We start from the raw sequence: 13,393 nt of genomic DNA on the forward strand, positions 1-13,393 counted from the left end.
TCTCCTCTGAGCTGCAGACTCCTGTTCCCAACTCCCTACTGGACACTTCCATTTGGATGTCTCACGGGCACCTGAAAAGTAACGTGAGCAAAATAGAGCCCTCATTTTACCCCATAAACCTCTCTTCCCTCACCCATCCCCCAGTCTTTCCAGTTCCATAATTGGCCCCAAAACCCAGGCTTCACTGGAGCAGGAACCTGGGAGTCGCCCCTGATTCTTCTCTTTTTTCCTCTCTCCCCATATCCAATCCATCACCAACTCCTGCTTAGTTCCATGCAAAGCTTTTCCCAAATCTATCCACTTCCTGCACCTTCACCATCACCTCACTGTCTCAGCACCACTGTCTCCAGCTTGGATGACTTCGCATTGATCCCACAACCACTCTTTCTCGCTTCATCCACTCTCTCTAAAGCTTCAAAAATGAGCCTCCTGAGACACAAGAAGGTCACTTCCCTGTTTGAAACCCTTCAACCACTTCTCATTGCACTTAGATTAGAATCTGAAAGTATTACCAAGGTTTACAATTAGGACGGCTGTACTTCCTGGTTTGCCCAGGACAGTCTTGATTTTCACCTGTTGTGGATCAATTATCACAAATTAACTATTTTAGTGTGCCTCTCTCACTCTCAAGAACGTCACAGTTTGGACCTCAAATAATATGGTCACCCAAGCTAGGAGGCCTCCATGATCCACCCAACCCATCTCTTTACCTTTACTCCCACCAATACTCACCGTGCTCTGACCACACTGGCCAAATCTCAGGTCACTTCAAGCTCTTTCCTAACTTGGGACTTTGGCTCATCTTGTTCTTCCTGCCTACGACACTCTTCTGCCCACTTTTCACATGGATGGCTCCTCAGGTCTCAGCTCAAATGTTCCCTCCTCATGAGGGCAGCCACCCACCCTCTGAATATGTGTTCCCTGTGCCTTATGAGTCTCACATCACTTTCTCTCTTCATCTGTTTATTGTTTATCTCCATGATTAGAACCAAAAGCCCATGGGGACAGGGACCATGCCCTTCTTTCCCCCTGCTGTATTACCAGCAGCTAGCATAGGGCCCGGCATATGATAGGTGCTTGATAAATACTTGTTGAGTGACTGACTAAATGGCTGCATGGCTGGCAGCCTGAATGGATGAATATACCTGAGCCCAGAGAAGTTCACAGGATAGTAGGGTCCACTAGACTTGAGATTCAGGAAAGGGATTTGGGGGGAATAAAATGAGGGGAGAATGTTTGACCACGCTCTTGGCCACTTTCCTTGGGCCATTCTCGCACAATCCATAATAATACCATAATCCCCTATACATACATGCATATGTATATTCCCTCATTTAGACCCCACACCAGTTCTGTGACGTAGGTCTTTAAGAAGACCTGAGGTTCAGAGAATTGTCCTGGCCAACCTCAAGGAGTTAGAGCCAGGGGTGAGGGTACTCTGCTTGGGAGTGGGGCGGGAATTGAGAGCTTGGGCTCTGGGGTCAGAGTGCTTGGGTTTGAAGCAACCCACCTCTGCCGTTATTAGTAGCATTGCTTTAAGCCAGTCACATCACCTCTGTGTGCCTCGGTTACCACATCTGTCAGGTGGGGGTGGTAACTGTACCTGCCCTAAAGCGTATTGTGAGGGTTTAATGCAATAACGCATGTGGAGCACTTTGCCCAGTGCTGGGACATAGGAAGAGCTCTGTGAGTCCTTTTTCCTAGTAATAGAAGCCCTGGTAGTGCTTTTGCCAGCACATTTACTGTCCCCACGGTCACCACCAGTGGCCAAACACAGTTCTCACCTCGATCTGAAGCTGATACCATTCCTGGACTCTTCTGCTCAGGCCTGCAGTGGTCACCAGCCATCCATCTGGGGTCACGTGGAAGGCAGAGCCATGGTTCCCCTTGGTGATTCGGAATGAGTAGGGGGGGCCATTCTCTGGGGAGTCCGGATCACTCAGGATCAGCTGCAGGACTTTGCTGCCAATGGGGGAGTTCTCCTGAGAGCGGGAGTGACAGGAAATCAAAGAGCAACATGAGTTCCAGTCCTTCCTCTCGCATCTTTCTGGATCCCCTCATTTGGAATGAATCCTGGCACTCTGGCTGCTCTCAGGCTGTGACTGGACCTTGAGCTGTCATTCACCCATTCTGCCTGTCTGTGAGTTAGTTGTTGACTTTGTCAGTCTAGACCAGGAGCTCTCTAAGGGAGCAAGACCCTAAGTGCTGGGTCTTGGAAACAAAGCCCATTGAGGCTGGAAGGATATTTAGAGTCCCTTTCTCCTACAGGGAGGTGACTTGCCCAAGGTCATATAGCTGATGATTCATGTATGTAAATTAATTAGTGCCTGGAATCCATGTGGGAATTTTGTGATTCGTAGGGTCAATTGAACACCTATAACTGGTTTCCTGCTTAGAGGGCCAGTGGAACACACATGCAATGAGAAAATTCAAAAGATGATTAGGAATTCAACGAAGAAAAATGGGCCTCCTGAGTATCATTCCACTCTTTGTTCTATAACACAGGAATTCAGTATGCTATAATACGATGGTTGTTAACTGTCTTTTTAGCATCAAAATCTTATCTACAAATAGAATCTTATGGGCGGAAATTGATGGTTGCCTATCCAAGAGATATTCTTCCCTTCCTTTCTTACAAAACCCTACTTGTGTTCAGGTGAGGGGTGCCAATATCCTCAGAAAAGAGGATATGTGCCCCTCCTAAGAAGAGAGGGACTATGATTGGTCTAAGTCAGTTATAATAATCTGATTCCCTGTGCAAGTTTTTGGTTTAAGGGTGATCATTATAATCCGATTCTGACTATTGAAGAAGTCTACCCAGCGGGGGTTCTGAAAATTCTCCCTCTTTAATAAAAAACAGATCCTGCCAAAGAAGTCCACTTCCATTTGCTTTTGAAGATGGTTAGGCAAGGATGTGATGCTGGAGCTGCAGCAGCCATTTTGTAACCATAAAGGAGAAGGTGAGGGAATTTCAAAGAAGCTAACCCAAAGTTGTGATACTGTTTTCCTGTTGACATAACAAATCTGGAATAGAATTTCTCACCATCAGACCTTTTGTTATGTGAAATAATAAGTCCTTATTATTTAATGAGCTTTTAGTCAAGTAATCTGTTAACTGCAGCCAAGGCATCCTAACTCATACTCCTAATATACACAACAGGTAAAAGTGAAGTGACCCTGGTTGATGCAGAGCAAGACCTGAACTCTGCCCTCCTATCCACTTCCTCACCTCCCTCACTCATTATGGTCAAAATTCCCCGTAGAATTCCAAGGCCCTCTCCAAATCCCATTTGCAGACCATTGGTATGGTGGAAATAGCTTGGGATCTGGAAAATCTTCTGGGTTTAATTCCTAAGTTTGCCATATTCTTAACTAGGGCACATTTCTGTCCCTGCATTTTTTAAATCTGTAAAATTGGTACTACCTACTTCACATGACTGTGTGAGTCCCAAACGCGATAACGGATGTGGAAGTGCCTAGCACAGGACCTTACTGTTTTTAATTCCGTAATCCATAATCCCCTTCAGCAGGCTATGTTACCATTAGGGATGTCAGTGGCAAGGTCATAGTCGCTGTTTGGGTGCACTGATGCTAGTGGTGAGCACCCTCCACTAGGAGGGAAACGAAGGGAAGATGGGTTCAGGATGCCTTTGGAAGCTCAAGTGTACCTGGACAGAGGTGCTGTAGTTGAGCTGGAAGAATCTCGGTGGGTTATCATTGACATCAACCACTTGGATAGCGATGTCTGTGTCCTCCTGCAGTGGTGGCCGCCCACTGTCTGTGGCTCGGAGCCTCAGGGAATAGCTAGAAGTCTGTAGCAAGAAGCCCAGTGGAGAGTTAGCAACAAGACTTCTCAGTTCTGGCCCCTAACTCATCACTGATGTTTGCATAAAAATAAGATAGAGACACTCCCCTGTGCCCACCCCCGTTGCCCACCCGTAGCGTCTTAGGGCCCAGGTTCTGGAGTCAGGCAGAAATAGATCTGATTTCCAATTCAACCGTTTACCACCTGTGAGGACTTGGGAAAGTGACTAAACATCTGTGAGGATAATATCAGGACCCATCTCCTAGGATCACTTTAAGAAGCAAATGGCATGATGTATGTAAAGCACTTAGCAAAGTACCTGGCACAGAGCAGGTGTTCAATAAATGATAACTTGCTATAATGAGCTGATGACCTCTGGTCAATAGTGAGAAGCTGGCCTGAGCTCCTCTAGGGAAGGTTAAGTGTCACTCAGTCTCTCTCCTGCCTCTGGCCTCACAGGCCTCAGAGGCCCCACAGAGAAAACAACTGGGAGACACTGGGAGCAGGTCTGGAGAAGGGTCAGGATGGAGCACTGACCACAATTCATCCTCGGGACCTGCAGCAGGACCATATTCTGCTCTGAGGAGCTCAGACTGGGCCCCTCCCACATGACTCACCTGTTCCCAATCCAGGGCCTTGGCCACCTGTAGCTCCCCCTTCTTGGGGTGGACGGTGAAGTGCCCGAGCTGGTTCCCTCCTACCAGGCTGTAGGTGATGGCACTGTTTACAGGTCCATCTTCATCAGTCGCTGACACCTGCAGCAGTGGGAGGGTGGTTGTGAACAGAGGGGCAAGGGGGGCCAGAAAGGAATCTTGGCCCTGGGAGTATAAGGGGCACAGATATGTCCCTACCCCAAGGACTGCCTTTGGGCTGGCAGTCCCTGGACCACAGTCATCCCTGCCAAATGATCCTCTTTATTTACATCCTAGTATGGACTTCAGCATGCCGTGGTTCCTTCCTGTAGCCATTCATTCTTTCATTTACTCACTCACTCGTACTAACAGAGTGCTGAGTCCTGTGCCAGGAGGTGAGGAATGTGCCAAAATGAATATGCCTGCAGGAAGCTTAATATCTGATTTTATGGGTAATTCTAATTTGGGCCAAAGTATGATCAGCTTTATGAGAGCACAGAGAACACAGTGATAAATTCCACTTGGGGAGATTAGCAAAGGATTCATGAGGTGAAAGAGAAGGAAGGCTTCCGGGAGTGGAGGCAGCATTCCAGGCATGAGCCCAGAGTGTGCGGATGTGCAGAGGATGTTTGGAGAAAGGCACATCGTCCTGTGTGGTTAGAGCGTAGGGTACATGTCAGGGAGTGGAAGAAGGTAGCCTGGAAGGCAGAGTGAAGCGGGGTCATAGAGAACCTTGAATGTGGGCATACGGAGTTTGGCTTCACTCCACGCAGTAGGGAGCAATTACATGTTGAAATGCAAAGAGGCGTTATTTGGTGTCCCTTCAGTCCCCTCCCCCCACACACTGAAACTCCATGTCACACACTGTGACCAGACCCTTCCCAGGCTTTGGGGCCGCTGGCAGTCTTCTGGGGCCTCTCCCATGCCCATTCTATCAGTACCTCATCTTAGATCTTATCAAACATGGCCCTGAGACCCTCTGTCAGGAGAGACAGTTTGGCCGAGTGACTACAAGTCAGTCAAGCTTATAGTGCATTAATTGATAAACTAACCCGTGCTCATAAATGACTGGGAGAGGGGGAGATAAGAGCCGACCCCAAAGTTCATGCCCCCCTCAAAGGGAAAAGTTGCAGATCCTTACTGTGAGCACGATGTCACCCACGATGGCATTTTCTAAGACACTTGTGCTGTACAGATCCTGGGAGAATCTGGGCCGATGTTCATTGATGTCAGTGATATTGACTACAACTGTGGTCATGTCACTGAGGGAGGAAGAGCCTTTCCGGCTACACTCAATGGACAGGAAGTACTTGGGGTTTGTCTCAAAGTCCAAGCTCCTGTTGACATACAGGATCCCTGAAGAAACAAGAGGTGATGGGAACGTTGAGGCAGTTGGGACCACAAAGGCAGAGGGCTGAGGGGTCTTGAGCCAAACCCCAGGAGAGGCCGCTCTACAGGGGGGAAGACAGAGCCCCTCCATCATCTCCTCCTCCACTCTCTCTTTACTTCCCCTCCCTCATTACCTTCCCCGCCCCCTCCTCTCCTCACATTTTCCTTATTATCATTCCCAACAGCAGTGTTTCCCTCATTTATTTCTCCCATCCAAGTACTAACCAGGCCCAACCCTGCTTGGCTTCCGAAATCCGAGATCAGGTGTGTTCAGGGTGATATGGCCGTAGACTCCCTCATTTATTTCTGTAATATTTCATTGATATATCTTTTAAATCTATCTCATGTAGTTCTATAATAACCCTGTGGAGCAGGAACAAGTGTGATTCACATTTTCTAGGTGAGTCAACTGATGTTGCCAACAGCTAAGTGACCTGCCGAAGCTCACTCAGCTAGCAAAGGACAGAACTTAGATTATAAAGTTTTATAATACCCAAAGTTGTTCAATCAATTGTTGGGGCATAGATTTATTATTCTGAAAACTGGAAAAGAACAAGGATTTATCTTGCCACTCCTGGATAACCAAATATTTAATGGCAGAAAACTCTTCTTTATAAAAGAATTCCAGTTACTAAATGAATGAGGAATAATAAGAAAATCACCATTTTGCAGCCTCTAGTGAAATAATATATCTAGGAAATAATCACCAATGGCTGCTAAAACCATTTGAAGAAGAGCTGATGAAGAACTCTATAATGGATGGATCAGGCTGACAACACCTGAGCCCACCCTCAATCTTAACATCAGAAAAAAGAACCAAACAGCCATTATGTGCCTCCCAACACTGTGCAAACGAGAGCTCAGCATCGTGTATGGAGCATCGTTGCCAAAAAATTGGCCTTGAACCTGATGAAGGCTTTTGAACCAAATGTCATTTGTAAGAAATAGAGGCTAGAGAGATACGTTATATGACATCATAAAGATACAGGTAGCCAATCCAAAATATACAAAATTCTGCCCAACATGAGACACAAGTTTTTCATTAAATAAGTGACAGGGGGAAATAAAGAGGGAGAGGAAAATGTTAGAGATTAAAAGAGACTTAAGATATTGCGTATAAACCAAATGCACAGTGTGGACATTTTTGGGATGTTGACAGACAAACCAACTTCAAAGAGGCATTTTTGAGATAATCTGTCTGGCTGGGTATTAGACAATATTAAGGAATTATTATCTTTTAGGTGTGATAATGGTATTATGGTTGTGTTTATAAAAGGAGTCCTTATCATTGAGAGAGACACACTGAAGTATTTACAAACGGAATGACATGATGTCTGGGATTTGCTTTAAAGTAACTCAACGCAGGATGGATGTAGGGGAGACAGTAAAGTTGAAACCAGACTGGCCGTGTTGATGACTGAGGCTGGGTGAGGGAACATGAGGTTCATTATACCGTTCTTTCTTTTTTTGTATGTTTAAAGTCTCCATAATAAAAACTTTCAAAAAAATACTGCTCAACAATAAGGCAGCTGCTTTAGGAGGTAGCACCATTGCAGGGGTACCTGCAGGAGGAATCCTCATGGGGCGAGGTCTGACCTGGGCGGCCTCTGAGGCCCTTCCACAAGGTTCTGTGAGTCTGACTTAGACTTTTCTGGGGCTAGGAAAAAAGAAAAGAGACAGTTTCCTAGTTCTCTCTCTTCATGAGAATAAGGGGAAATTCAGGGGTGCCAGGATGTTTTGGAGAAGCCTTTAGGAGGGAAGCGAGCAGCTTTGCCCTGAGCTGCTTCAGCCCCAGATTCCAGCAAGTGCTTTGTGCCTCTGCAGCCAAGGAGGGAAGGTGGCCTCAGCCTCCTGGGGCTGGGTCTGAGCTGAGACTTTGAAGCTGCAAACTGTGGGAGGAGAGTGGGTCACGGAGGGTCCTGGGTGGGGACGTAGGGGAGTAAGGAGGGTTCCCACATAAGCTGGCCCCAGGGTACACGGAGGGATTTGGCACCTGGAGAGATGCAGAGTAAAGAAAGGACCAAAGCAGGTCTGCCCTGGGAGGGCCTGCATGGGGCAGACATGCCCCGTATGTGAGGAATCCAGCATTCCCCAAGACTGTGATGGGGACGCTGCCTCAGGCGCTGTCTCACCTGTGCGGGGATCCAGGCGGAACCTCCCCTGCTCGTTCCCGCTGACCACGCGGTAGCCTGTCTTCTCAGTGCCCGGGCGAGTGAGGGTGGCCACCTGCAGCACCTCCGTGCCAAGCTGGGCATCCTCAGGCACCTGCACGCTGTGCTCGGTGTTCAGGAACAGGGGCAGGTAGTCATCAAGGCCCACCACGGAGACGGTGACGGTGCCCAGAGTGGACAGCGGTATTGGGGTCCCCAGGTCAGAGGCACGGACGGTGAGCTCCAGGGCTGCCTGCGGCCTGACCTGCAGCGGCTTCTCCAGCCGGATCACACCCGTGGTGGCCTCGATGGAAAAGTGGCCTTCTGCAGAGTCCGTCAGAGAGTAAACCACCTGGGCATTGGTGCCTGTGGAGGAGACCGAGGGCGTGATTCCTACTGAGGGACCCTCCTCTGGCCCTGCCTGCAGCAAATCTTCCAGCCAGAGGAGGGCCGGGTGGTGGTGGTGGAGGGGGCTCCAGTAAAGGCTAACAGGCTCAGGCTGTGTTAGGATTGAGAGTCTCCACACAGAGGTTCTTGCCTGGGGGGGTTCAAGGCCTCGTAGAAAGGTTCTTGGGGGCAGGGCATCTGCAAACCTATAAAATTATCTGAAAATGTTTATATGCTGGTTAGAGTCCAATGTCAGCTTACAAGGTGAAAATTGTGCAAGATGAAAACCACCCATCATTAGTTCCCTGGTTGTGATAGAATAATTCTGTATTTTGATTGTGGTGGTGGTAACATGAATCCACACATGGGATAATATTGAACAGAACTATACACACAAAACACATGTGCACGCTCACATTCAAACGAATGCATATAAAAATTGGTAAAATCTGAATAGGGCTTGTACAGTTACTAGTAATGTCCCAATGCCAGTTTCCTGGCTTTGATCTCACACTACAGCTATCTAAGATGCTGCCGTTGGGGGAAGCTGGGTGAAGGGTGCAGGGGCCTCTCAATTCTATTTTTGTAACTTCCTATGAGTCTATAATTATGTCAAAATTAAGGTCAAAGAAAAATATCCATGGAAAGTTCTTAGTAAATCAAAACAGACAGTGTTTCTCCCTCTTTGGCTCAGATTCTATTATTTCCTTTGGTTGTGTACCAGATGAAGCAGTTGGCTTGTGTAGGAGCCACTGTATATGAAGAACACCAACGTTTGAGACTCACCCAGTGAGTCTCACGTCTCACACATGAGTGGGGACGTACACTCCTTTGGTGGAATGGTGGCAGGAACTGCCTATAAGAATGGCTGAATTTACATAAATTAAATGTGCATACCATGCAATTCTCCCATATATGCATTTTTCTGGAGGGACCATAATTTTTCTGGAGAGAGGGAACAGCTGGTCAGGCCACATTTGGAATATTTGGGTGGAATTTGGTTTAGAATAATAAGTTTTGAAGGGTTATTGGTTATTTTGGAGGGTAAATTGGCGCAAGGCCAGAGGATGTGTCCTAGAAGGGGGGTGGGACTGGAAACACGTGATTGAGGAAACTAGGGCTCCTCCACACAGAAAGGGAAGCTTGGGGTCGGAGCAGATAGTCACCACCTCCCAGTCTCGGAAGGGCTGTCAAGGGCGAGGGTCTAGGAGATCTGTGGGGATGCAGAGGCTAGGACTAGGACTGATGGGTTAGCTCCAAATGGCTAGCACTTGACAATTCTCTGAGGTTCCATGGAAGGAAGGGGCTGCCTAGGAAGTAGGGAGCTTCCTGTCCCTGGAGGTGAGCAAGTACTGGCTAATTGAGCATTTGCAGGGCCTTGTAGCCATTAGATGCCTTTGCACTGACTATTTGCCCTCCTAGAACCCCTGCATCCCTCCAAAATCTCTCACCTCCTTTAGTGCCAAGCTGAAACTCACTTCTTCTAGGAAATCTTAAATTTACTCTACTGGCATCAAACAAAGCAAGGGGATTTGATCCCACTTTTATCATCATCATTGTCAGATCCTATGTTCATCTAGGTACTTTGACCCTGAGGGCATTTTTTACACCTCAATTATGAAATTTGACTCAAGAAAATTGTATGTGTACACACATATATGCACACACACACATATATACATGTCATATATATATATACAAAACCACAATAAAACATTTCATGATGGCAGAAGCTATATCTGGTACAATACGGAACAAATACTCCGGGATGAATCCAATTTGCCTTGTAAATTTTAAAAGGAAAAGAATTAACCCTAATGAAAATAATGTCACTAAAATTAAAATGTAAAATATTGAAAATGATTCCACTTCATTGTATGGAAAATTGATCAAGGAATTTAATAGGCTTAATGGAGTTTGTGCCAAAAATTCCTTTCTTGTGGCAAATTAATCAGAGTTGAATAATTCCAATTGGTGTATTTCAGATTAAACGTTTGGATTCAAAATACCTTTGAGGTTAAATGGCAGGATTGAAAGGGCTCCAGGTCTAAGTGGCAGTGAGAAACAATGAGGCTGAAATGCCCCGTACCAGCCTCAAACATTGCCAAAATTTTTTGTCACATAGCCTTAGGTACGCAGTTTGTGGACAAACATTTTCCACTTGTAAGTGTCCGTAGCCTCAGCGAAGAGGTACACTCCTTACCAGTCCCAGAGCAGCACCCAGAGAGCCAAACCGTCGCCCAAGGGGACCCCGTGAGGAAATGCCTCCAGAAGGTCCTTCTTCTTCTCACCTTGGTCGGGATCCCTGGCCAATACCACGGCCACGGGGGTCTTAACTGTGGTGTTGTCGAAGACAGCCACAGCACAGTGGCTGGGGAAGAACCGGGGGGCGTTGTCATTCACGTCCTCCACGTGGAGGGTCACATCTGCCTGGCACGATTGGCCGCCTCCATCCGTTGCCTTGGCAACAAGGCTGTACACATCCTTCCTCTCTCGGTCTAGGGCTGTGAGTGTGGTCAGCTCTCCTGGCCAGAGAAATGACAGCAGGTGAGCTTTCTCTGGGGGACATTACACCAGGATGTGCCTTCTAGATATCTCTGCGAGACAACCCCAGTCACACAGAGTTTTGACGCAGAGAAAAGGGGTCAGTTCTGTGTAGATATGGCTAGGAAAGAAGCTCGGCCTGTATCCCCCCACACCCTTTCACCTCTCTAATTCTCCCAAACACACTCCACCACCACAGCGCCAATTTAAGATCCACACCAACAAGCTACAAAGAGGCATAACACTTTTAAAGGGCAATTAGGCAATTTCTGACAACGTAAAATGTGTTTATCCTTTGGCCCACAATTTTACTTCTAAGAATATATTCTATAGAATAATTAACCCAAGGATAAAAATATATGTGTAAAGATATTCTCTGCAGCATTATTTATAATAACAACATACTGAAAACATCCTATATGTCTTTCAAAAGGGCACCGATTAAATATATTATGATTTAGCCATACAGTAAAATACTGTGCAACCAAAAAAGGATTATGATAGAGCTTTATGTACTGCTTTGCTAATATCTCCAAGATATTACTATATGAAAAAAAGCAAGTCACAAAATAATGTTCTATATAGAGATTTTGGACATGCATGGAAAACCAATCTGATAGAATATACATCAAGAGTGCTTATCTTTCGGGGGGAGCCGGTTATTATGCTGACTTTCCATTTCTGCATAATACACACCTTCATTGTTTGAATTTTTGTACAGTGAGCATGTATTATTTCCATATTCAGACAAACCACCTAGTTTTTTTTTCTTTTTTTTTTTTTTTCAAGACCCCCGCTGATCACCCTGCAGCTGAGCAAACAGCAGCAGACTGAGATTAGGTAACCTACCTGGGGTGACTCAGCATGCTCATGCAGGGTCAGGAAGGATAACGTTGTCTCCTGTCTATCCAGACAGCTTCCTGGGACACCACTCTCACCTGCCACCTCCCTGCTCAGGAATCTCCGAGGCATTCTGTGACCTACTGGTTCCAAGCCAAGTGCTGGCAGCTGGCCTCTGTGACCTGGGCCTTCTGTGCTGCCCATCCCCACCCAGTCCACTACAGCAGCAGGCAGGGATCCTACCTCTGCGGGGCTGCTCTTCCAAAGGAAGCAGACCCCACCCTGTCTTCTCCACCAGACTCTTACAGCCCAACCTCTCCCAGGTATTCATGGTCTACCCTGCAGGGCTCTCTGCTTTGTCCCCTAATGAATAATAATGACAATGGCAACCACATCTAAGGATCTCTTATTTTGCGCCAAACCTGGGCTAGACTTCTATATACTTGATCTGCTGGGATCCTTACAATAATACTGAGGTTTTATCCCCAGTCTGCAGCATGATCTTGAGATCATGACCTTGACCTTGACGCTCACCTGCCTAAAGCCCCTATGGCTCTAAAGGTAGGATTTGGGACCCTCTGCCCTGAGGGCCTCATTCTTTGTCCTCTCTCCTCCCCTTCTGTGCACCAGTGTCTGGCCCTCCATCAGGGCCTCAGATGTGTGTGCTCTTTCCCAAAACACAGGCCTTGTATGAATTCTCCTTCTACCTTGACTGTCAATCCCTACCACTCCCTTACCCTCTGACTAACTCCTTTATGTCCTCAAGTCTCACATACAATGGCATTTCTTTAAAGTTTTATTTCATCTCGCTTCCAAGCCTAAGTCAAGTTCTCCTATCAAACTTCCCCTTAGCACCCTGCATTTTTTCTTAACTCAGCACATTTCAAACCACTGATTCAATGGCTGCCTTTCCACTAGATTGTAAAGACCCAGATCTTGTCTTAGTCTGTTGATTATGTCCCCAGCATCTAGTGGAATGCTTGGCACACACTGCCAAAATATGTTTGCCGAGTGAATGGATGGATGAAGAAGTGAATTCCTGTTTCTTCTCCAAGGAGCCTACCATCACACTGGGCTCTTGGTATTCAGTAGATAAATTCTTGAATTGATGCTGCAGTTCAGGAAACCCACCTGTATGAGGATCCAGCTTAAATTCATCTGCTCCAGGACCATGCAGAGAATATGTGATCTGAGCATTGGTATCAGAGTCTAAGTCTGTTGCAGAAACTTTCAAAATGAAGTGTCCTGGAGATACATCTTCACTGACTTTGCCAGTGTAGAGAAGCTGGGGACGGAAGACAAAGAAGAGGGAGGTTGTGGGAGATATACTTAGATCCAGAGAAAGGCAGAGTGACAGAGGGAGGGAGAGAGAAGAAGAGCGAGAGATTAGAGAGCAGAGATGGAGAGAAAAAGAGAGAGAGAAGCAGAGAGAGGGAGGGAAGGGAACAGAAAGATGGAGAATAAGATGAAACCTGCAAGGAAAATGGAGATTAAATACAAGGAGAAGGATGACAAGAGAAGCAGTCAGAAAAGACAGAGAATGAGAGAGAAGTTCCACCATTTGAAAGCCCACACTGGGCTGGCCCGGTGGCGCAAGTGGTTAAGTGCGTGCACTCTGCTGCTGCAGCCCGGGGTTCGCCGGTTCG

The 13,393-nt window shown here is 46.8% G+C and overlaps 1 protein-coding gene across 2 annotated transcripts in view; it reads right to left on the bottom strand.

Annotated features, from left to right (window-relative positions):
* FAT2 (FAT atypical cadherin 2) overlaps positions 1–13,393 on the bottom strand; it is a 60,051-nt gene that overhangs the window by 17,634 nt on the left and 29,024 nt on the right. For both annotated transcript variants that reach the window (XM_058544440.1, XM_058544445.1), the window contains exons 11-17: positions 12,879–13,032; positions 10,655–10,888; positions 7,959–8,342; positions 5,579–5,793; positions 4,423–4,560; positions 3,669–3,812; positions 1,785–1,982 (exon numbers count right to left, since the gene is read on the bottom strand). In XM_058544440.1, coding sequence (XP_058400423.1) covers positions 1,785–1,982; positions 3,669–3,812; positions 4,423–4,560; positions 5,579–5,793; positions 7,959–8,342; positions 10,655–10,888; positions 12,879–13,032 — 1,467 coding nt within the window. The remainder of the gene's footprint in view (positions 1–1,784; positions 1,983–3,668; positions 3,813–4,422; positions 4,561–5,578; positions 5,794–7,958; positions 8,343–10,654; positions 10,889–12,878; positions 13,033–13,393) is intronic.

This window comes from Diceros bicornis, chromosome 1 (assembly GCF_020826845.1).
Source record: "Diceros bicornis minor isolate mBicDic1 chromosome 1, mDicBic1.mat.cur, whole genome shotgun sequence".
NCBI lineage: Eukaryota > Metazoa > Chordata > Mammalia > Perissodactyla > Rhinocerotidae > Diceros > Diceros bicornis.